Source organism: Embiotoca jacksoni, unplaced genomic scaffold (genome assembly GCF_022577435.1).
Source record: "Embiotoca jacksoni isolate LCO1_2020_lvr unplaced genomic scaffold, fEmbJac1.0.p SCAF_27, whole genome shotgun sequence".
Classification (NCBI taxonomy): Eukaryota; Metazoa; Chordata; class Actinopteri; family Embiotocidae; genus Embiotoca; species Embiotoca jacksoni.
Genome location: NW_027185378.1, coordinates 4,152,343 through 4,177,723, shown reverse-complemented (window position 1 = coordinate 4,177,723; position 25,381 = coordinate 4,152,343). Strand labels below are relative to the sequence as shown.

The following is a 25,381-nucleotide window of genomic DNA, read 5'->3' as shown; positions in this document are numbered from 1 at the left end:
CAGACGCCGCGTCAGTATTAAGCCCTCACTTAAATAAACTGAAACAGAAAATGTTCAGCTGTCGCTGCGCTGGCAAACTTGACAAGTAGCTGCACGAATCTTAACATTCAGAATCCCTTCATATTTACAATAATGCCTGAATACAGATTTTTGCCTTAACTTTTTTTTGCATTATCTGCATCACCTCTGACATCAGCGTCTCTTCAACCTCTAATATAGAAATAAAAAGCAACGACGTCCGGTGACCGAATCATCACGTGTATCTCCTTAAATGGGCATTAACGATTGATATCCTGTTTACTTCATGTCATAAAAATGCAGACTTCACCTTATAATTTCCAGAGCTGGATGTCGTGCTGTCGTAAGAACTATTTTTTTTAAATTTTTGGTTTTAAATCACAGTAAAAACTTTAAAAAAAAAAATGTTTGGACACACCTACTCATCGAACTTTTTTTTCTTTAGTTCTACTATTCTCTACAAGGTAGAACAAAACTGAAGACAAAACTCTGAAGTATTTCGACATACGGCAGACGCACTGCATCGGGTGGCTACCGACAGTGACCGCATGCGAGGTCGCGGTGGGTCGCCACAACACAACGGATGGTCTCCAAAAAAAAACACCAAGAAATTCCCACCAGTATGTATATATATATATATATGTATATATATATATATATAGACAATTTTAGTGCCCAGACCAGACACAAAAAAAATAATTCAGTTTCCACTATCAAGGTGTTTCGTTATATTGATCTGAAAATAATATAGCCATTTTTGACATGACCAACAATCCTTCCCATTGATTTACCGCAATGGTCTGAAACCAGGGTAGATTGCCCAAACCTCACGTTTAGATTCACTTATTTCCAAGTGTGGTTAAGATAATTTTCTAAAGTTGTTGTTTTTTTTTAAAAAATTGAACACCTTCAATTCTGGCAAACCTACGTACGAAGCACCGCCAAACGATAGCTGTTCCATTTCAGTGGAATGTGTCATTTCCCACGAAAAGACCTCGGTGTTGAACTGTTTTAATCTCAATTTCATCTTTCTGTCTGAAGCACATAGGTGGTTTTGGTGCGAGTGTTGTTGTCACTGTTGGATTGCAAATGCTCGATGCCATTTCCGTCGCCCGTTCGAATAGGATAGAAGAATGAAGAGGTGGCAGAAGTGAATAAAAGCAGCCTGTACCTTGAAGACGGCTGACGATGTTGATGAAAGAGATTGTACTGATGATGATAATAATAATAATAACGATCAACTTTATTTGTATGATCACGCGAGAAATTCAGTTCAAAGTGCTTTACAGCAAGAAAATGACATGCAGCTGATCTGTAGAGTTTTGGATGAGCTGAATTTTTGTTTTTGTTTTCTTCTTTGGGAGGCAAGTAAAAAGTACATTACAGTCATCCGGTCGGCTAGAAACGAATCTGCTTCTCAAGCCTCTGTCTGTTTTATAAATGGGCGTACCTTGGCCATGTTTCTAAGGTGGAAAAAAAAAAAAATGTCGTTTTTGTTAACGTGGGCCTTGAAACTTCGAAAGCAACAATAACAAAGGACCGAGCAGCTCCCTTGTGCAGCCCCGAAGCAGCTGTTATTTTCCTTAGACACATGATCCCCGATGCTGGAATAGAACTCCTTCCCTTCCCTGTTTCTTTTGAGCCAGTTTAAGACGCCGTCGGACACACCAAGCAACGTTTTAAGACGATCAACAAGGATATCACGGTCTCGGGTCTGAGGCGGTTAAAATTGAGACCTGCTCAAAAAGGTTCTGGGTGCAGGATCAACGTGAGGCGTAGGCGTCAGAACAACTGACGGCAAAACATCCCAACGGCACTACAATAACGACGACGATCACGTCGAGGAGGGAGATGTAACACTGGAGGTGTGAAATTGAAGATCTGAGCTGAGATCCGTCGCTGTAACCTCCAGACACATTTTTGAACAAATGTCAAGTCGATATGCAACAAGCTAAATTATTTTTCCTGTAATATTTGTAAATGTTAGATTTTTATTAACAGGTTGAATATTGGAAATATTAAAAAAAAAATGTTTTTTTATCTTCTTGACCTTTATTTTAGGTTGAATATATGTTGATATTGGAAAAAAATAAAAAATAAAAAAATTCAGATACATTTCTGTAAACTGGTAAAACCCCCATGACTCCTCCGTAAAACTTTGATATTTGTACATTTTCTAAAATTGTAGTAGTGAGGTCATGTTTGCAAAATGAAGTGAAATTGTACGTGAACGCTTTCAGTTTTCCTGTTCTTGGTTTTGTCTTTGCCTGCACTTAAGGCACCTCAGCATCACTACTTCCCAAAAATCCTTAAAATCATCTGCGTGTGTGTCTGTATGCATACGTGTCAATAAGCTTCAGTTTTAAGACAGCAAATTGAAATGCACAGAAGCCATTTTTAATTGAAATGACACCATCATGCACACTTGTACATTACCGTGTTAATTGTAATGTACAATTACAATTGCACATTGTAATTGTTTGATCCGCCCCCTTTTTGGGGCGCAAACATTCACTTGGAGTGTGAACTGATTAGAATGTGATAGTCGAAGGTCTTAGTGAACTCGCAAAACACATTCGTGATCATAACACAAATTCATATGGTAATTAATTACAACATTTCATACAAATGTTTTAACAGGGTAAAATAGTAAAGTGTCATCACAAAAAGGGGACAAACCCTTCTAATCAGCACCATCACTCGGGAACAGAAGCTGAGACTGTGACGACATATCAAATTTGACCCGGTACTAAATTGGTGACATTAATTGAGGCGGTCCAATGCAACACTGTGATAATTGTATATGGAAGACCATGTTGTCAGATTGAAGATGTGTTTGAATTTTGACAAGTTGTTGTTTCTTTCCGTGCAGCAACATCTATATTTGAAGCATTGCTGGTGGATAAAAAAAAAAAACCAAAAAAAAATCATGGTGCAGTGTTTGTAAATGCAGCTGTAGACTGGACTCCTCTCTTTCAAATCCCCAATCGTGTCTGGTTTTGTTCTCCCTCTTGGCTCCTGATCCTGCCGTCTGTCAGTGCTGGATGCTGCAGGTATGTAGTTGGAACGATCACGTCTGCCAAAGTTTAAACTGCATATTTAGCGACGAGGTATCTTGTTTAAGTTCTAGGATAAAAACAGTCATAATTTACTTTTATATATATATTTTTTTTTTTTTAAACAGATTTAGTGACTAGTTTCCAATAAATATCCAGTCTACTGTATATATTTATATTAAATCTATCATTAACACTGAGGGTGAGGAAAACTGTACTAAGATTTTCCTACATGTCAGTGCACTCAAGTTTCATGTCGAAGTAAATGGAACATACCGACTTCACCTTGAATAGGTCGAACTTTAGTGGCACTTAAAATGGCACTTACTGATAGCACTTTGAAGTTTGGCTTTCTTGAAGAAAATTGTACTTTCTTGATTGTTGTTGTTCTGAATTTGTACCCTCATGGTTGAAATGCACTTATTGTACGTCGCTTCGGATAAAAGCGTCAGCTAAATGAAATATAATAATGTAATGTTTTATAGATTTAGTTGACTCATTGGCTGTGCTTTGAGTTAGAAGTCTGATTTGCCCTGCCCATTTGAATATCCAATGTGTTCAGGTTCCCCGTCAGTGGTGGTGAGAAGGGACACAACGCTCCGTTTTTGGTTTCCGGCGCGTTGGTATTTTGGTGAGCTTTTTTTTTCTGTGCTTGCACAGAATTGCAATTTTCGCAGACCAAGGTGAACCTGGGTGCGCCAAGTTGGTCGAAACACTGCAGCGGGGTGGGGTGGGGGGGGGTGTTGTTGTTGTTTAAAGATGCACTGGTGCAGTGCTATTTTGGTGTGGAAGTTGCGCCCTCTGCTTCTGCAGTCCGGCGCATCCCGCGGACAGTTATTTTTGTAGCTTCGGTGGGCATAGCACACATGAACAGACCTATCCACAAATCCGACAGACAAGTTTGATGGATGTTCGACATACAATGACTATAAAAAGTCTTCACCCCCCCTCCCCCGCTTGGATGTTTCACCCTTTAGTTGCCGTTATACATGAAATCATGGTCAATATAATTTGGCTTTTTTTGACAAGAATTTGCAACAACAAAAAAAGCTTCTTTTATGTCAAAATGAAAACAGATTTTTACAAAATAATGTCAATTAATTAAAAATATAAAAGGTAAAGTAAATAATTGCATAAATATTCACCCCCTTCAGGTCAGTATTTAGTAGATGCACCTTTGGCTGCAATCGCAGCACTGAGTCTGTGTGGATATGTCTCAATCAGGCCGCCACATCTGGACACTGACATTTTTCTCCCTTCTTCCTTGCAAAACAGCTCAAGCTCTGTCAGGTTGCTCGGGGATCTGGCGTGAACAGCTCTTTTCAAGTCCAGCCACAAATTCTCGATTGGATTGAGATCTGGGCTTTGACTTGGCCGCTCCAGAACATTCACCTCGTTGTCTTCGAACCACTTCTGTGGAGCTTTTGCTGCATGCTCGGGGTCGTTGTCTTGCTGGAAAATAAATCTTCTCCCAAGTCGTAGTTCTCTTGCAGACGGAGTCAGATTATCCTCCAGGATTTGCCGATATTTTTCTGCATTCCTGTTCCCCTCTACCTTTACAAGTCTTCCAGGGCTTGCTGCTGAGAAGCATCCCCAGAGCATGATGCTGCCACCACCATGCTTCACGGTGGAGATGGTGTGTTTGTGGTGATGTGCAGTGTTCGGCGTTCGCCAAACATAGCGTCTGGTCTGATGGCGAAAAAGCAAAATTTTTGTCTCATCAGACCAAAGAACCTTCTTCCAATTGACCTTGGAGTCTCCCACATGCCTTTGGGCGAATTCCAGACGAGATTTCATGTGTGATTTTTGTCAACAGTGGCTTTCTCTTTGCCACTCTCCCATACAGCTTCGACTGGTGAAGAACCCGGGCAACAGTTGTTGCATGTACAGTCTCTCCCATCGAAACCACTGAAGCTTTTAACTCCTCCAGAGTGGTCGTAGGTGTCTTGGTGGCCTCCCTCACCAGTCTTCTTCTTGCCCGGTCACTCAGTTTGTGAGGACGGCCAGCTCTAGGCAGATTTAAACAAGTGCCATAGTCCTTCCATTTCTTAATGATGGATTTAACTGAACTCTGTGGGATGTCCAGTGAGTTGGAAATCTTTTTGCAGCCATCTTCTGACTTATACTTTTCAATGATCTTTTCTCTGAGTTGCTTGGAGTGTTCTTTTGTCTTCATGTTGCAATTGTAGCATGAATACTGATGAACCAGAGACTGGACCTCCCCGACAGGCGTTTTTATACTACAATCACTTGACACACATCAACTGCACTCAGGTGATCTCCATTTCAATAATTGTGACACTGCTGGCATCAACTAGCTGGACCTCTGTTGAATAAGGTTAGTCACTTTAAAGGGGGTGAATATTTATGCAAACACTTATTTTATACTATATATTTTTAATTAATTGACATTAGTTTGTAAAAATCTGTTTTCACTTTGACATGAAAGAAGCTTTTTTTTTTTGCAAATTCTTGTCAAAAAAAGCCAAATTATATTGACCATGATTTAATGTATAAAAGCAACAAAAAGGTGAAACATCCAAGGGTTAGGGTGAATATGTTTTATAGGCATTGTATCTAATCCCACATAAAAAAAAAATTACAAATAAAATGCTGTTATAATTAGTGCGCGAAGATAACCTGAATGAAGAATGCAGGACACAAAGCTGTAGCTTAAGAACAGGTTTACTGAACAGTTGTGATAAATGCAGAATGATTGAAGTGATCAGAGTCCAGAGGAGCTGGTAGTCCGGGGAGAGGGCTGAGTCTGAGACGTTGGCAAAGTGCAGGAAACCTCCAGCTGGTCAGTGGTGGACAGGATCCAGCCTCGGTAATAGTAGAGTGAGTAGATTTTTTTTTTTTTTTGGACTGCAACCTTCTTATTCATAAAAAAAAAAAACTGACTCTTGTCATTTTAACCGGATGTGAATCAGGCAGTTGGCACGTGTCATGACACGGTAGCCAATCCGGGCCGTGAAATAGCCATCAATATTTATTGTCAGTGGATGGTCTCTGAAACTATTTTAGTATCGTCTCAGTCAGGGTTTCAAGTGAGCAGAACTGACACTAAATGCGACATGAAAACACAGCAGACCAAAATCTTCCACAGTTTGACGGACGCTCTCTTCGGAGTTGCGGACTCGTGGAAGTCCCTCGGCTGTCGTGAAACGAGGCGGCTCGAAACCTCGAAGTTTTGATCAAATGTATTTGTTATGATGCTGGACGTTGGCGACGTCAGATAGCCGCTCGGAGCCGCCGCACTGACTGCGGCTCGGCCGCCCGTCCGAACGATAATGTGCAGCAGCTTCTGACAGTGAAGCCTTTTTAGCCTTCACTTTCAAACTGAAGCTTAAAGTTTGATTTGAGCAAAGAACAGACCGTCCTGATTGTCTCTGTTCCGGAGGACACGCCGAGGCAAGCGGCAGGAGGAGGAGGAGGAGGAAGAAGAAGAAGAGGAGGAGGAAAGCCAGCCAGTGGCAGGAGAAAGAATGAACGGGCTCCTTTCTTTACTTTAGAGATTAGCAGTGGAGTGAAATAAATAAATTCAAATGTGTTAATACGTTGTTTAATTGTTTTTCAGGGATCGTTACAACTATTTACAACAACAAAAATATACAAACATCCATAAAAAAAAATAATATAAGAACATGATGAACAGGGTGGCTGCAGGTCCTAAAGAAATCGACAATCTTTAAATATAGATAAATAAGTTTGTGCTTATTTGTATTTTTGTTTAGTTAAGCAGGGAGTTGCTGGTGGCGCTGCCGGACCCACACGGGCAGCCACATTAAACACCTGGTGTCCTTGGTCTGTGGGAGACCATCTGAGGTGGTCTCTATTTTTACTGCAGCACAGCGGTCTGTGCAGGCCGATGCATCGACTCAAGTCTTTGTCAGCTGATTCATCACTAAAAACACATTTAAAAATGTGAGACTTAAAAGTACTTCAGACAGGTAGACGTGTGTAAAGGTGAAGGTCAAATAATATATCTGTTACGAGGCGAGTGTTTTACCAGGACTCAAATGCAGGCTCACAGACTCGGGGTTTTAATTCCAAAATACGGTCTTTATTCCACTAAACAAACGACGGACGGAGGACGGACGGAGGACGGACAGAGGACAGACAGAGGACGGACAGAGGATGGACAGAGGACGGACGGGTGACTGGCGGTCCTTGCGGTGAAACAACTCGCACTCGCAGTAACTCGCCTATTTTATCATTTGATTTCATTATTTAGTCATGAATGTTTAGCTGTGCATTTGATTATATGTGCTTGTTTTGTACTAATCTAATATAATCTATAATAATCTATTGATGCATTAGATACATATATCTTTCTGATAAATGCATCAGAACTATATAACCACACTATAGTCTAATATTTATTGTTGTTTGATTCTTCTTGTGACATCCACACCCATAAATTCGAATTTAAGTTCTCTTGAACATCCTAGAAGTCTAAAATAAAAATAAAAAATACTCCACAACAGGCTATGTCACCAATAAATAAGATATGCATGCAAAATGAGATAGAGCTATTATACATTTATATGTATTTATATTTTGATTCATATTTTCAATCTCCGCGTGTAGGCACAGTAAGGAGAGAGAGAGACAGAGACAGAGAGAGAGACAGAGACAGAGAGACAGAGAGAGAGACAGAGAGAGAGACAGAGACAGAGAGACAGAGAGAGAAGGCGTCAGTTTGATGCAGACCCTCAAACCGGAAAGATACGGTAAGAAATTCTCTCCCTGTATATGTATTTAAACAACTTCTCGTCGAAATCAAGAGCTTCTCTGTATATTTCTACTTCAGGGAAACAAGCAAGCAGAGTTCCTCTGACGTGTAATCTATTTATTTCTCTACGCTAAAAGCGACACATTGTTTTTTTATTTTTTTGTTGTTGTTTTTTTTCATTATGAGCTGAAGTGACATATTGTCGGATTTGAATATGGATCAGATGAAGCGTCAGAGCCTCGTGGGAGAACACGGGTTCCACTTCTCTTTCAGTTCCGAGTTCTTCATTTGATTTTAATCTCAATCTCGAAAGTTGGATCAATTGTGTCGGGAGTCACATTTTCTGTCTGGATTTAATGAAGTCACTGCCGGAAGCTGCAGATGCAGGTATTCAAGTGGCAGTTCTTTTTTTTTTTTTTTTTGCGGGCCGATGGACCGAGAGCTTCATGTCAATGAATAAATACGATTATGCGAATATACGAGTGCGTGCATATATTATCCACCGGATTACCTGGTGTGATCTGTTCATTTCTCCGCAGCCACAGTTCTTTGCGGATCTGTAGAGTTACAGTGATCTGATGTGATTGTGCTACTGGAATGAGAATATCAAAACGCATAGAAAAAAAACCTACACACACACACACACACACACATATTTGATTTTGTGTAGGTTTTCACAGTCTGACTGACTGATGTATAGCGGAGAAGAAAAAGGCTTTATTAGTTTATGTTTGTTAGATTGTCTTTACACTGGAACAGTAAAAAGTGATTAAATGAATGGATGACTGGACTCTATTTTAAAGGGTCAACTCGGTCCCTCTTGGTGTCCACTCATGCAGTTCTAGTGTCATTTTGGCTCTATTTGCATCCATAAGAGCATATGCACTTTCAATTTCAGAACGTGATTCCTTGTTTTCACAATCAAATATTTGGATTTTCTCTCTCAAAAGTCTTCCCCTTGGACTCAAATCGTCCCTGCTGGCTCGGGGACTTAAAGTGCCCTCTTTCAAAACTGTACGTCTGCACTCAGATACACTGTTGCTTGCACAGACTTGCTGCTCCAGCTTCACCTTTCCTTCTTGCGCTCGGACTGCTTCCATGCTGGCAGAAATTCTGCTCTCAGATCTCAGTTTGCGAGCTCACATGTTTGTGAAATGACCCCAAAATGGCCCCTGTCACAATTCCCAACCAATAGAATGTCAGGTATGACATTAACCAATGAAATCATCCCTGCCTTTGCTGTGCGCTCCCTTTCTGTCTTACAGCATCCTTTACTGACGGTTACTGTCTGTCAGGCTTTCTTATTAAAAGAACTTTAAAAGACTTTTGGAGTTGATAGCTGTACCAGTGTCTTTTTTTTTTTTTTTTTAATCATAACATCTACATATATTTGTAGCCCTCGTAGCACATTGGGTTCCCATCAAGGTGCTGGAGGATAAATTACTTAAAATACCAGTTAACACTAGTTTGCTGAGACTTGATGATTTTTTTTAATTTGAGGGCGACAATTCTGTTTGTGTTAAATTTTTTGTGATGGCTGCAACTCCGTTATTTTTTCCAGAGAGTAATAGTTAGGTAAGCGCCCAGTAGATAAAGCAATTGATAATGTTTCAGGTAAATGACTCATTACTAAATACTAAATACTGTGCTGAACAACCCATCAGGACGTACATCCACTTAAATTGCTTTTTTTCCCCCCCAGTGTCAGATTTAGTTTGTTATTATAACCAGTGATGGCATTTTAACACAGCACATTGATTTATGTACACTGTTTACAGGACAACAGCAATGATATAAATATATGATAATCTTATATAGTATTACTTTATAATGTATCTAACACATTTCATTTTAATTCATTCATTAGAATAATAACATTTTTTTTTTAAGTAGAGAGAAAAGCCTATCTATTGATTCTCTTTCTCCAGCTGACACTGCTGGCTCTCTTCCTCCTCTTCTTCCTCTTCCTCCACTTCCTCCACTTGTCCCCAGTGTGTCCTCAGGGATCAGTCTGCTCTTTGCTCCCTAAAACAAATAAAATGAGTAAATGTTGTTTTAAACCACCTTCAAAAGCAGCTAAATTAGCAAAATAACCAAGTTTGGGTCAGCTTTGGGATCACCCACATCATTTATGCCAGACTTTTAAGGGCTATTCAACGGTCTGAACACCTTCCAGGCTTTACAACCTGTCTAATTTGTGCATTTTGGACCATTTATGTATGTAAATATAGCCTGGATTATGATTACAACCCCCACTGTCTTCGGTCAACTATAAATTCACCTGTGAACGAGGAAGTTCAAAAGTGAAGACTAAAAAGGCTTTACTTCACCAAAGCTGTGACGAGCAGCTGAGCTGCAGCGCAGTGGCCGCAAGCAACTAGCCAACCCTCCATGTCACGTTTTTTAACATTTAACAAGATGAAATTTAAGACGCGCTTCTCGCAAGATTTGTCCCAACGCGAGGGTTTCAGAAGTTGGATGACATTTGTTGAATTCACGGTGCAAGTGAGTCTCTCCTCCTCTTTATGTGTGTGTGTGTGTGTGTGTGTGTGTGCAGTTGTGCGGTGGAATTGAGCGGAATGGAATTTCGAATAGTATTTTTCTTTAAGATGCCCATCCCTCGACCGCACTGCTGCAGACCGTTCCTATAACGTGGATGGTGCTGTGTATCTGCGCGGAACTGTGGGAGAAGGTCACAAGTGGATTCCAGGTTTGGTAGCGAGATCGACTGGGCTTGTGTTGTATACAGTACACAGACACCATGGAGACCAGCTGTGACCTCGAACCGTTGCTGAACCTGAGACACACGGCACTGAGCATATCAAACCCAGCTTGCTGGAGGTCCAAGAAGGGCGAGGTCATCCTCCCGCTGGCGGGCCGGCACTGTTGTCTTCCACCTCTTGCCAGCCTCAGGTTGTTTTCCCTGTGCAGCACTCTCTTCCCCTTCAGGCTCGCAATCCCCCCCCCCAGCACGTGACACAGCGGTGTGTAACTAACATAATAGACAAAGGTCAATAGTATTTTTTTTTAGGATTAAAGAAGGTTGCATTCTTTTATTCATCTGGTTTGTTTATTTAGTTTATTTAGGTTTTCGCATGTTCTCTATATTGCAGTTTTTGCAATCTCCAAAAGGCAACAGGTTAACTAATTCAAAATCCTTTTCACCTACTCGTCCGGTTTAATAATCTACCCAGCCATGCATGGCCACAGAGTGTGAAAATGCATCATCTGCGCTAAAAAGGTTTGGCAATTTATGCATGCCAGCTGTCATGCCCAAGCGGGAGCAGATTTGGTTATAAATGATTATTAGTATTCGTAAACTTTTACAAATTTATTGAAAATAATGAGGCACCACCCTGGTAACAGAGACCAATACCCAAATTGCAAATTTCCTCTCATGAAGGTGTGTTTACCTTTTAAGTGAACAGTGGAGTTGTAAATAAGAGCACAGATTTTGCAATCCAGCTATTACCACAATAAATGTGCACAAATAATCACACTTCTACACACACGTGGACACTTCTAAAATGGTGGATGTAACCCCGTGCATATCCGGGCGTCCCAAACAACGAGGTGGTGTGGAGCAGGAGTAAAGTTAATGAATGGAAATATGGCCAAAGTCCGGAACTAATGGCTTTCCATATAAAAGGGTACTAACACATGCACATGTACGCGTATGCGTGAATGCAGATGGCTTTTCACTTCTGAAAGTACAGATTTGTGCCTCAGAATGTGGCCTGAACGGATCAGAGCTCAATGACTTCCTGAGTGTGTTTCCACCTGTACTTTTGCTGGCCACTTGTGGTCTGGTCACGGCCAGGTTGCGCATGTCCGGATTGAAATAGCTCAAACCGAAACAGCCTCAAGATTCCTGATCCTCGGGCGCGTAAGGTTTCCCACTGCGGTGTAAAGTGCAAAGCATGTGTAGTTAATGTCGCATTGTGGTCAGGCTTTGACTTTCATGAAGGCCTCTCCATTGTTCTCCATCCACGTGGCTGTAGGCTGCATCCCCCGACATAGCTTAGGCCATTTAATTCACGACTGCTAAGTAAATTATGCACGCTTGAATCTCCTGATGCAATTCATTTATTGACATCACAATAACAGCGACATTTTGAGTGCATCGCTCTTCACCTTCGTTGTTGATAAATGAATTGCATTGGGAGCTTTGAGTGTGTGTAATGTTTATGATCACTCCTTACCATCGTACCAGCAACCAACTTCAGTATATTGGACGAGTGCTCTTTGTTCACTTCGACGTTTGTTAATACAGCGCCCCTAAAGATTTTTTTTCAGGACTGCTTTTGCATTCCCTCGCAATACTTTTCTTCTTCCGTTCGCTCTGAGTCACATGTCTGTTTGCATTCAGCTGCCCCGGTTCACATGAACAGCAGTGTGTTGGTCCGTGTCAGCTATAACACTCCGATACTACGGGGATAAGACAGGATGTGACAAGTTGCGCATTTAGTGCTCCTTCATGTTAAAAGGCCGATCCCCGACAGTATTCAGCTTCCTGTTGTGAGCAGATAAGATACTGCTTTACAGCCGAACTGATCTGGGTGCACCTGCGCATTTTGCTTCCTACATCTATTTTAATCTGTTTCTGCATGGCGTGTCTGGTTGTACCGATGCAGCCACTGTCCTCCCTTGTAACATTGTGGCAATACAGGCAGGGATTTGACCTAAATGCCTGACTCAAGAACACAGGATGACAGTTCAGGACAACAAATTGGTGTAGACTGACAGAGCACAGACTATTTACACAGGAGGGCAGGAAGACAATTGGAGACAGGTGGAAACGGTGTGGAAGGTAGGTAATCACATGCACAAGGACAGGAAGTCATGCCGTTCAGACATGAGAGGGTGAGAAACCAAAAGAAAGCAGGAAATACAAAAATAAAACATGACCTACAATCAGGTGCAGGTTATGGCAAATGTAGTTCACTCATGTGGCAGGGTCAGTAGGTGTGTGCAGGTGTCCCAAGGCAAATAACTTGCAGACAACATTTTATTATTATTTTTTTTTCCAGGTAAAACATTCAGCATTACTGTATGTTTATAAATTGTAATTCATTCCATTCACCTGGTGGAATAAGGGTTAAAAGTGTAGGTTAGCTTGACTCTTATGGAATGCTTAGTAAATCCAGCTGTGCCTTATTCTGACTTTGGTTTATTTAGGAAAACCAGAGAGACAGAGCGTTCTCCAAAATGACAGACTAAGAGAGAATGGATACGATTTTTGTGGTTTATATATGTGGCGTTACAGTGGCTCTAAATGGTTTTATAGTATGTTATTAAGGAGCCACTCTAAAGATGCTGAGATGCCAAAGCAAAGAAACAAGGAGGCTTCACTATCCACTGACAAGTGGATAGTGAAGCCTCCTTGTTTCTTTGCTGTTACACTGGAGCTGGAGTTCACTGAAAAGAAACAAAGCTCCATTTCGATGCCAATCCTTACTGATTCGATTACTTTAACAGTAACAGAAAAATAAACTATTCATTCATGCAGTCTCACTTTCAATTCTCTAATTAAATCTGATATATTAAATTTGGTATATACAACACAGTAAGAGCTAAACTAGAATAAATTTCTCACATCCACAACTTTTGCTTCACATTTAAATGTCAAAATCAAAACAAAAACAAACATTTTTAATGAAAATGCTTTTTGATGTTGGTTTAAGTGAGACGGAGCCATAGACTGTTATATAAGTATACGTAGCTTTCGGGTCTGAAAAATGAGGCCGAAGCAAAAGTGCCTTAACGCTGCAATGCCACGAGGGCCACTAGGGGTTAAACTTCTCATATAAAATACAAAGTCAATACATTTTTTCAAAGAGTCATTTTGGTGTCATTCACTGAAGTCATTCCTTTTCATTCCTCTTCTGGTGGTCCATCTGAAAATAACCCGCATATTCCACTGAAGACGGGTGTCAGACGTGGAACGTTTTGTCCGCCTGTTTTATCTTACTTCCTCGTCTGGTCTTGTTTCATCAATTGCTGCGCTTCTATCATGGGTAAACTTTCTTATTTTTCCATTTTGTGGTTATTATTGCCATTTCCTACTTTGTGCTGCAGCTTACAGATGAAGTTAATACAGCCGCTGTGTTTTAGTCGTCAAAAACATTAATCCTCCCATTTATTGTGTAACTATTTCACATACCTTATCTGTAGCGGGGAGAATGCATTTCTAGTCCAAATTGGAAGACTGCGGGGGTAGACGGTGATGGAGTGAAGTTATTTACGACCGGGAGATTGAACATGGGTGTTATATTTAGAAACTTCCCAGAATATTTTTTTTTCCTGCCCTGCTGATCTGCTCTGTTCAGATTATTGCGGTCTCCGAGCAGCTTCTGTCAGAAATAGACTCGCTGCCTATCGTCGGCAGAGCGGCGCAGCGAGCCGCTTCTGGGATGGATTGCGGCGCAGCCGGTGGGATATGAAGCATTGACTTTAATGACGACGATTCACTCCTGCAGCCCTGTCGAAAACGTACCAGGTAGAGCAATAAAGTGCACAAAAACCTGTTCACGATTGTGAGGGTGGTGGTATTACCTCTGGAAACAGGTAATCCAGTGAAAAATCCCAAAGCTATGTGGAACTGAGGAGGGAGTAGTCCTGCAGGTGGCTGGCGGGAGAATTTGCTACGGGCAGAGACAGTACAGGAATTAACAAACTAACCAGTATAAGACAACATAGACAGCCATCAGAAGTGGTGCAGCAGGAGGGACATTGTGCGATTGACCCCAGGATGACAGGTTAGCTTGGAGGAGTGGGCTCACTGTGAAGAGACCCTGCGAACAAACAGACAAGCGGTGGTTGGAGGGGGGTTTGGACGAGGGACAGAGGACCAAATTGCAGGAGAACAGGACCAAGAGTCTCAAGCGGACTGCTCTGAGACCACAGAGCAGGAGAATCAGGAGTCTTGGGCAAATGGCCCGGGTGCCAGACAAACTGGCTTAGCAACTTGGGTGGTTGGATCAGGGACCAGACAGACTGGTGGAGCAGCTCCGGAGGACAGCCCCGAGGCAGAGACGGTATTGTCGACCCAGCCGGAAGTTGATAGCGTGGTGTGGACGACTTGAAAACTTGAAACCAGGAGCGGGACACTGGGCAGCGGGGCCTCCAGTACACCGCCCGGAGGTCACTGAAGGGCAGACCGGCGGTGACTCACTGGGAGGCCGGCAGGGAGCCGTCAACGAAGGCGAAGACCAACTGGGAGATTGGCTGGGAGCTGGCAGTGTTGGCTCACTGGGAGTCAGGCAGGGAGCTGGTGGTGTAGACTCACTGGAGCATTGGCAGGAAGCCGGTGGAGAAGGTGGAACCCCTGCGGGTGCCAAGTTGGAGACCGGAAGCGAAGGAGTAACCCCTCCAGGCCCCGAGCTGGAGGCCGGCTGAATCACCCTCTTTCGCTGGTTTTCCTGTATAGCCGACAATCTTTGAAGTGAAGCTTCTCCCACTCAAGCAGTAGTTTCTTTTCTAGATCACTAACTCCTCTTCCCATCTCTTTCAGCCTAAGGACTGATAGCAGGATCATCTTGCTGAGATTTATTGAGGTCGTCACGACGTATGGTTGTGAGCACCTCTAGTGACTGTAAGCTTGAACTCTTTTGCAACAGATTCAGGTCAGCGACATATGCAACGTTTCCTTGCTTAGAAACTCGGCTGCCTTCCCATGTTGCCAGAATGGTGTCTCTGGGTAACTCCTCCATGCATGAGTCAACATAGCTGTCAATGTCTAATGGAAACCTTGACGGTGTGTCAGCGTCCATATTTATCATTGCATTCCATCATTTCCTGATCGTTATTTTGCCTCAAACTGAAAGTCTGCAATCAGTGTTGAGTTTGGCGGTGGTCATCACGTATGTTAAAGGATTATGTATCCGTATACACGGTGAAGTAGTGTGCATAGAAGAGGTAATCTAGAAATTTCTTACTTATGGCCCACTTTAACGTCAGAAATTTTAGTTTGTCTTATTGAAGGTTATAACTGCGTTCTGCAGGTGTCAGTGTTCTGGATCCAAAGGTGATCACCCTGAGCTTCCCTCCCTGGTTGGTATAACATAGATCCAAGCCCTTATTTTGATGCGTCTGTGTTAACACAAAAGGGAGGTCGAAGTCAGGATAACCAAGCACTTGCGGGTTGTACAGGATATGTATGAGCTTGTCTGGACTCTTTGGTGCTCTTACGTCCACTGTATCAGGGTCTGTGACGACAGCTGTACCCCTTTTCCCTTCTTTAGCCTGGACTGAGACCCAGTGGTGGCAGTGATATTTGCTTTCAAGAATTCATACATCGTCTTGGCAACTCAAGAGAAGTGTTGTATACTATTGATAATAGATAAGGAATCCTTGTACCTTACAGAATTCTCCAACAGTGCTCGGGGTTTTACTTGTCATGGCCTGGATGGTTTCCACTATCATGTGCTGTGATCCCTCTGCAATAAAGCCTTGATGATTTACTTTTCCCCGATCAAAAAATGAGAACCAGCTGTATCCCCTGAGTGTGTCAATAAGATCTTGAATGTGTGGCAGGGGGTGTCTGTGTGGGACTGTCTTTTGGTTTAGGAGTCTGTAATCAATGCACAGCCTCAAACTCCCATCCTTCTTGCGAACGCAAACTACTGGAGCGGAGTATGGGGTCTTGGATTGTGCTATCCAATTCTTTGCTGATAAGTCCTGGATATACTCCTTGACTTCTTCGTAGAGGGGCTTGGGGATGACTGTAGGATCTCTGCACTGGAATGTCATCTTTCAGAGTTGTGCTCATTTGGAGGCTTGAAACACACCTTATGTCATTATCATCCTGAGCAAATGCCTTTGACACCTCAGAGCATTTTTTTCCACTACTTCTTGTTGTTCGTCACTTAAATGGCTTACATTGATGGGGGGATGCCACAGCTGGGACGGTTGCTCTGTTTGCTCTTTGTCATCTTCCCCGACAGGAACAAGTGAGTTCATATTGTTGACCACAATGCTGTCTGTCTGGTCTGTTTGTCAGGATCCCTTTCTGACCCTAGTGTGTCTCCCTCTATTTTGTCCCCAATCACCTCTCCTCATGTGTGCTGTCATTCCCGTCTGTTTGTTATTGTTGTCCCATGTGTTCTGTGTCCTCCTCTCCCCGCCTCCGGTCACCTCCCATGACCACCCAAAAATGCTCTGAGAAACGATTCTGACGATTACGCAAAATTATTGCAGTCAGCTCAAACAATTGTGATCAGATGATTGTGTAATAATTGTGAAAGGCCAGACCTTTGGTAAACCTCAAAAACATGAATGTCATAGTGCAGTTGATACATCACAACTAATCAGAAACACAAAATCAAAAGGATGGAAAGAGGAAATTGCAGAAAGAATAGGAACAGCCCGTGACCCCAAACATCACCTAATCTGTCAGCTATTGTACAGTGTTATAGCTTGGGCATGTGTGGCTGCCAGTGGAACTGTTGACTGGCTGAGTATATCAGTCTCAATCCTGCTGCATTTCACTTGCAGAAGACCAGAGACCCCTAGCAGCATCTGGAGGTGGCTGCAGGGAAGGTCTGGTAGAGAATGATGTCTGATGTCTCAGGGTCAAAGACTTCAGGCAGTCCTACAGAATATTAGATACTGTATAATGATTTTGTTTGACTTCATTGTGTCTATGCAATTACTTTTGAAGCCCTAAACTAAGGGTTTATCTCCCACACGGTTCATTCTATATTTATGTAAATGTACGAATTTCTCCTTTGTTCCACAGTTGCCAAATGAAACTGGACAACCCAATCAGAGAAGACAAATGCTCAACCAGATGAAACCAATTTAAGCCACCACAAATTTCTCCAATCAACATGAAGATTTGTACGTGTCTGTGTGTGTTGTTATATTATAGTCATGATTCACGTGTACATAGTAAACAAAAATTAGCGTGAATGTGAGTGGAATATGATGTTCAACATGTCTGAAGAGGACGTGATCAACTGCACCATCAGCCATGAAATCCACCAGTACCTTTTCTCCTCTGTGTATATCCTCGTATTGTTGGTAAGTGATCTTCAATACCTGAACAAAACTGCTTAAATGTCTGAACATGATATAAACATACGTAGCCAATAGGAAAGGGTTTGTTTCCAAACTAAGGTCAGTGTGACACCGAAAACTCTCATGTCTAGAAAGCCTAGCACCTCTTTTAAAACACAATATTGCGGCAATGATGCTTAAAGAACAAGTTCCGTGTAAATGACAGCATAAGCAATCTTATGTTTGCTTAATGGGGTCACAAGGGTCCTTCTAAAAAACGCTTCCCCAAAACTTTTAAGTCTCTTTGTCTATCGAATTCGGCACATCGCTATATGTAGGATTTAGTGGCATCTGGCAGTGAGGCTGCAGATTACATCCAACTGAATACCACTTGCCCCACCAACCCCTTTCACCGCGGCTTTCCTACTGTCGTATCATTGTCTCTCCTAAACTATCTTCTCTTTCACTTAGTTCTCAAGTCATATTTTCCACAACGCAAATGCTACTTCATAAACAATGTTCTTTGGAAACTTGAGGATTTCCAGGTTTATGTGAAAATATATAACGTTTTCACCGTGGTCTCAGACTTTGGAGCCCAGCTACATTGTCCAAATATATGAATGTTTTGTGTTTAACTTTTACAATAGAGGATTTAAAATTGTGAGATGTCAACATTTCAAACTGGATTTTTGATGAAAGAAGTAATGCGACGGAAGAGAAAGAGAGTCAGTGTCCACATAGAAGTCAATAGGGTGTGGTTGGATGCATCAAACACATTTACCCAGGAGATCACTGAATCCGTGAGAATGGGAAAGCCAACCTGGATTAATTTTAAGTAACGTAACTTAGTTAAGTGATGTGTCGTACATACATATATACTCTTCTTATTTTGAAAAGAACAATACACCTCGAGTCTAAAAGCAGGGGTGGAAGATGACTCAGATCACCCTGGCTACAGATCTTGGAACAGAAAGGATCAACAGAAGGATTAGCACATCAAGGGAGGACAAGGGCTCCGTGGGGGAAGTAAGGGAACTGCAGGTTTGTTGTTATGTTTGGCAGAAGGTGACTACAGCTAAGTGCCTCAAAATACATCAAGGGAGGAAAAAGTACTTGTCAGAAAGTGTGCACGGGAGTCACATTGACCAGTACTTCCTGAGAAGTTGGTCAAGTCAGTTGACTGAAGTCCAGCGACAGGTAGAAACCCACAATTTGCAGGATATCAATAATACCCCGGGCACAGAAGAAAGTGGTGCAAACACAAAAGAGGGGGATGAGAATGAGGCCCCACCTGGTAGTGAGAGGAGCTGTGAGGTTAGAGCTACAGTCAGGTAGCCCGGAGCAAGGTGTGGCAGTCAGCAACCATAGATCTGGTAGGGGTGTTAGAGAGATTGAAAGAGACAGCAGAGGCAGAATCAGAGAAATTAGGAGTTATTTACCAATATGTTGCCGATAGATTTAGGGTTCTAATCAAAAGAAAAGCACAGGTTCAAGAGGTTCTGAAGACAGAAAGAAAAAGAGAGGTTAGTAAAGGAAATAAGGTGGCTAAAGAAGCAGTGGTAGAAGATGACTGAAGAGGAAAGACAGGGAATTGAGGTGTTTTAACAAGAACTTAGAAATCAATTAGCAATACTTAGGAGGGAAGAATATTTGACAAGGAAAAGGAGGAGAAAGTAAAGGACTACGGCTTTTTTAGGTACCCATTTAGCTTTGTTAAGTGGTTGTTTAATCAGGACAGAAGAGGACAGTTAAAAATAACAAGGGAAGGGAAGAATACTTAAGAAAATTGTACACAGAAGACAGAGAGGTAGACCTCCCATCAGATATGCCACCATTAGGTGAGAAGATAGACAATGTGGAGTGAGGTACAGGCAGTTGTAAGGCGCACAAAGGCTTCATTGGCCAAATGAGGTGCCTTCCCAGATAAATAAAAGTGTGATTTAGGTTCTTGTGGTTGCTCTTTAGGATAGTATTGAAAAAAAACAAGTGATACTGAGGGCATGGCGTAGGACAGGGAGATAATTCTTCCAATAGTCAGGTCAGTATAATTAAGTCAGTTTAGGCCCATATGTCCACAGAATGGGGAGGTAAAGATTTTCCTTGGTGTCATTTTGCAGAGACTAGCAGATTACCTGGAAAGGAATAAGATGATTGACACTTCTGTGCAAAAAGTTATAATCCCAGGTTTTGCAGGTTGCATACAGCATGTCAGTCTAATATGGCATCAGATTTAAGCAGTTAGGCAAGAGAAAAGGGACTTGCATGTAGTGTTTTTAGATCTACAGATTGGAGCTTGGTGCAGCATAACCTTATCTGGACTGCATTTGACTTCTTAAGGGTGCCGGTAGAGATCTAGAGTAAATGTTTTTTGTTTAATCACAGTTGATGTTACTACGGCATGGCAGAGGTTGGAGATAAGGATCATGGGATGTTGCACAACTTCTGCATTTATTCTGGCTAAGGTAGTGATTAGGGCATCTCTGTGGGTTGTATGGGGCCAGCTGAAGCTGTCTTGTCTAGAGTTTGGGCTATTTCCAAGGGTAATACGGCAACTGACAGTATATGGGTGTTCAGTTTCTAAGATAGAAAGTCTGGAGAGACTGGTAACTGCATACAGTAGGACGTGGTTGGGGGTTCCTCAAGGCCTCAGTAGTGTAGCATTGTATAGAAGGGGCATCCTCCAATCACCAATGGACATGGGAATTTAGGTGTGCAAAAATAAGAGAAGAGTTGCAGTTGGAGGGAAGCCAAGAAGAGGTAGTGAGGAAGTTGGCACCGGCGCTAATGACAGGAAGGAAGTGGTGCGCAAGGCAGGCAGCTCAGGAAGCAGTAAAGCAGAAGAAGGTGGAAGGTAGGGTGCAGCAAGGAAGGGGAAACGTAGGTGTGAGCACAGGGCGTCCAATACGGCGCAAGGCTGGCCCTGCAGAAAGAATAAAGGTGATGATTGATCATGTTCGTGTTGAGGGAGAGGAAAAATGATGTGTTAGGGCAGCTGTTCAGCGTAAGCAGGGATAGTAGGTGAAGTGGGAAAATGTAAAATATCTTAGTTGGAGGGACCTGTGGTGCATTGGGGTTAGACACATGAATTTCTGCTGGGAGCAACATATGACGTGCTTCCATCGCCGAGCAGTGGGTAAGTGGGGATCCAACCCGTCCATTATGTTTAGCAGTACGGTAAAGCACATTCTGTCAAGCTGTAAGATGAGTTAGGTGAAGGGTAGGAACACAGAGTCATAACCAAGCATTTCCAAAAAAGTTGGGACACTGTGTAAAATGTAAATACAAACAGAATGTTACGATTTGCTGCTTAAACTCGTGTTTAATAAGGGTGCTCCGATCAATCGGCCACCGACGATGATCACCCAATATTCACTCTAAAAAGTTGAACCGATCGTTATGTGGAGTGCAGTTAGGTGCAGCGGAGGTGGGTGTGAGTATTGAGGGGAGTACTTCTGGGCTGCCAGGACTGCTGTTGAGCCTTCCTGACATTTTGATATGAGACTGAGTTGTGTACATTTAAAGAGTATAAATGATCTTCTTGATTCCAGGTTGGTGTTCCCTCCAACTTGTATTCTCTGTACCATGCTGCTCTACAGCTGAAGCAGAAGAATGAGCTGGGAGTTTATTTGATGAACCTCACTATATCTGATCTGTTATACCTGGCATCATTACCACTGTGGCTCCAGTACATCTTTCAGGTAACTTAGTACCACTTTCTATTCTGTGATACATGTGACTGGCTGAAGGCATCAGCGCTTCCTTCATCACACTTGTATGATTCTTTGGTTCTGGGATAAGTGTCTCTATCGGAAACTAGTGAATCAAAGAATGAACTGATTTTTATAAGGAAAATGTATCAAATAATAATTAAATCATTGATTTTTTTTTTTTTTTAGATCTTATTATCCGCATTTTTACCCTTTTTTAAAAATAAATAAAACAATCTATTTCAAATATGCTTAAACTTTTTGTCTGTTTTTTCAAATTGAAATGATGGATGTCGGATTTACGGAACTATTTTTATATAGCTTATCTGTACTATAACTATAACAGTTATATATATATATATACATATATATAAACTAACATAACTATAACAGTAATTATATATATAATTATGTTATAGTTATATTAGTTTTCCCTTTTTCCCCTATAGATGTGTTTCATCAGCTTTTATCCAGTGTATAAAGCTAAAGTCTTATTTCATACGTGTTTGTTTCAGGATGATGATTGGCGTCACAGGGAATGGTTGTGTCAGCTATGTGGTTTCCTGCTTTATGAGAACATCTACATCAGCATTGGTTTTCTGTGCTGTATTAGTCTGGATCGCTATCTGGCTGTGGTCCATCCTTTAAGGTAGATTTGCTTGTATTACAGAACTTTTGATTGGTGGAGCTGACTCCATGCTATTTCTATATGTTTGCACTGTTGTCTGACACGGTGCTATTTTGGTGTTTACATTGAATCTACGGTCATGTGATGGAAACACATTTGAACAAACAAATATTCGATCCTCTTTGAAACAGTGGCACCGGATAAAATTTATATATTCAAACAAATGACACATAAGATGTACATTTTGGAGTCATTTTCATGATCAAGGTAAATGTAAAAAGAGATCAGTCACTTGGGCAAAGTAAGAGGAACCCTTCAATTTATCACACCTTCAAATCAATAAAATTACAATCAGCAGTTCCAGGTTTTGTTTCATTGATTAGAACCTCCTTAGGGAGTGATACGTTAAACCTTTGTTATTTACACTTTTGACATCGGTGTGGTGTTCTCTCTAATATTAAAGTGTGTGATGCCGTCATGACAATATCTAAAGAGAACTCTAAGGCCTAAAGAAAAGTAAGGCTTTAAAAGGATTTAAGATCTCCAAATGATTTTGAGAAAAATGATTCTACTTTAAGGAAAATTAATTGACAAGTAGCGTAGATTTTAAACCACTGCCAATTTGACTGGGCCTGGCCACCCCAACAAATTCAGCCCAAGAGCACACCATTTAATGCAAAAAGAGAGCACTAATACTTTGTCAAAGGATCTGCAGATAACTTTTGCAACTGTTGATGTCAAAGTGAATGTGACTACAATCAGTAAGAAATTGCACAAATCTGGCATATAATGATATTTCCAAGTATGTCATCTTTATCTGTGGGTACTGTTTCAAAGAGGATCAAATGTTTGCTTTTCAAAGATGTCAAATATCCCATGCCATACTTTTTCACCTGATTGTACCTTTTTTTTGTCCCTACCTCCAGGTTCACCTCTCTCCGCTCTATGAGTGCAGCATGGCTCGTTAGTGCCATGGTCTGGCTGAAGGAGATAGCAGTAGGTGTGGTTTTCTTTCGCCACAAGGAACTGAGCAGAGACCGCAAGAACCTATCAGTGTGCTTTGAGCACTACCCCATGCAACCGTGGGAATATCCAATCAACTACTACCGCTTCACTTTTGGCTTCATGTTCCCATTGGCCATCCTATCGGTACGATAACTGTTTTACAAGCCCTTTTTTTGCTCATATTGAAAAGGGCTAATAAAATTACATTTCACTGCATTTGTACAACTATGTACGTCAAGGAAATGCAGTGGTGTACAAAGTACAATATTCCCTTACGAAACAGTATAATGGAATCTGAAGGACTAAATGTGTTTTGTTACATTCCACCACCAGTTCAGTAGAATCAGAAATTAAGGAAAATGTAATATGCTATTGGGAAAAGTTGTATTTTCTTGCTTCAAACCTTGAATCACAATGTCCCCTGTTTTTTTTTTGTTACATCTGTAATAAAGGCATACACATACCCCCAAATACTTCAGCATAGTGAGACACTATTCAATAAAGAAAACGATACAAGTTGTCTCAGGAGGAGTTATATACATGTAAAAATGAAAATAATCCAGAAGATAAAAATAAAGAGGAATAAATGCTGTCAGTTGTCTTAAGCATAATTTAAATGGTACGTTTTCTCTTGGTTTAGATCAGCTACCTTTGTGTCCTTCGTGTAGTGGGTCGGAGTGCAGGCACACAGCCAGATCAAAAGATAAGGATAAAGCAGTTAGTCAGCAGCACCATCCTTATCTTCCTCGTCTGCTTCTCCCCCTACCACATCTTCCTGTTAGTACGCACCCTGCTGGAGCGGGACTGCAACTTTATTGCAGGTACTGTTTCATTCATAGAAAGTAATCCACTGAATAACGATGAAAAATGTTTTTAACTTGACGTGATCTACATTCTTATTTTCCAGCAATTTTTAACTTCTATCACCTGTCATTGTTGCTGACAACCCTCAACTGCGTGGCCGACCCTGCTCTCTACTGCTTCGTCAGTGAAAGCGCCCGCCGCGGCCTGTACAGCGTAATATTCCAACCTGTTTCGAGGGTGCTCTGCTGCTGCCGCCGGCGCGGCAATGCCAGCCCCGCCAACCCCAACGACTCCCACGAGGTCGCCACCGATGAGAACAACGGCCACCAAACAGTGACGTTGCTCACACATACCAGTATCCTCAACAATGTAAAAAAAGATACTGGCTGCAAAAACACAACTTTAATCTCACAGACCAATGAAAGAACTATCCCACCATTCGTTTTACAAAATAAAAGACACTCTGACAAATGTGTGGACAATGATAGAAAGTTCAGCTGCATCATACCCATAGAGGAACACAGCCAAAAGACAGAGAGGACTGGAGAGACTGAAAAGAACACCAGCTAAAATGATCACAACCAATTAGGAACCTTTCTAGCAGATTAAGAGAACAAAGACTAATTTCCTGACTTTGATGAGGTAGGCTCAAAGTGAGTAAAAAAAGAAGCAAACCATAACTAACCTGCGTGTAAGACTCATGCTGTGTTCCAAATTGACATACTTCCCGTTGTACACTAATAAAGTGATCTTCCATGTTAGGACTCTTACTTGTGTAGTACAGGAATTTTGACACAGAAGTGCTGTTTCAATCCGCACACTGTTGTTCTGCACTTACAGGAAATAACCTCAGCATGTTTACGCAGCCCCCGCCAACATATCTGGAGCATTATTACTTTACCCAGAAATGAACATGTTTTTGTGCCCTTTGTGTAACACACTCAATAAACGTACTCGTTCTTTTGTCCAGCAGCAGTACTGAAAAAGAAACACTTTTGTGAGGTGCTCAGGAACAGCCGTAACTTCCTTTACGTCGGACATCCTGTACCTTCCAAGATGGCAACCGTTTAGGGCTTTCACACTTCTTTTTTTGGACAGTTTGGAGTGTATTATCTTGGTACTTGTAGTGCACTGCATGTTTCTGTATTTGACGGTGTGAACGCACATCTGCACTCAAAACAGTGAGTGTTCGTGCACAAAAAGCCATTTGGAACACAGCATCGGTGTTGGCAGTAATGAGAGCCTGCTGGCCACCCAGATGTTTACATCATTATCCACTGGCATTGAAGTGCAAACATTCTCTTTTCTTTCTCTTCCTCTGTCTTTTTCTCTCTCTGAGCTCTTAATACTGACACTAAGGGCCTGATTTACTAAAGGTTTGCGTGTGTAAAATCACGTGCGAATTTCACATCACCCGCAAAAAAAA

The 25,381-nt window shown here is 41.7% G+C and overlaps 1 protein-coding gene across 1 annotated transcript; it reads left to right on the top strand.

Annotated features, from left to right (window-relative positions):
- The first annotated feature begins 17,736 nt into the window (after positions 1-17,736).
- On the top strand, positions 17,737-24,670 carry LOC138205138 (ovarian cancer G-protein coupled receptor 1). The gene is made up of 6 exons (XM_069160866.1): positions 17,737-17,835; positions 21,360-21,509; positions 22,034-22,167; positions 23,073-23,295; positions 23,792-23,972; positions 24,059-24,670. The coding sequence occupies exons 1-6, from the start codon at positions 17,737-17,739 to the stop codon at positions 24,523-24,525; spliced, it is 1,254 nt and encodes a 417-aa protein (XP_069016967.1). The 3' UTR covers positions 24,526-24,670.
- The last annotated feature ends 711 nt before the right edge of the window (positions 24,671-25,381 follow it).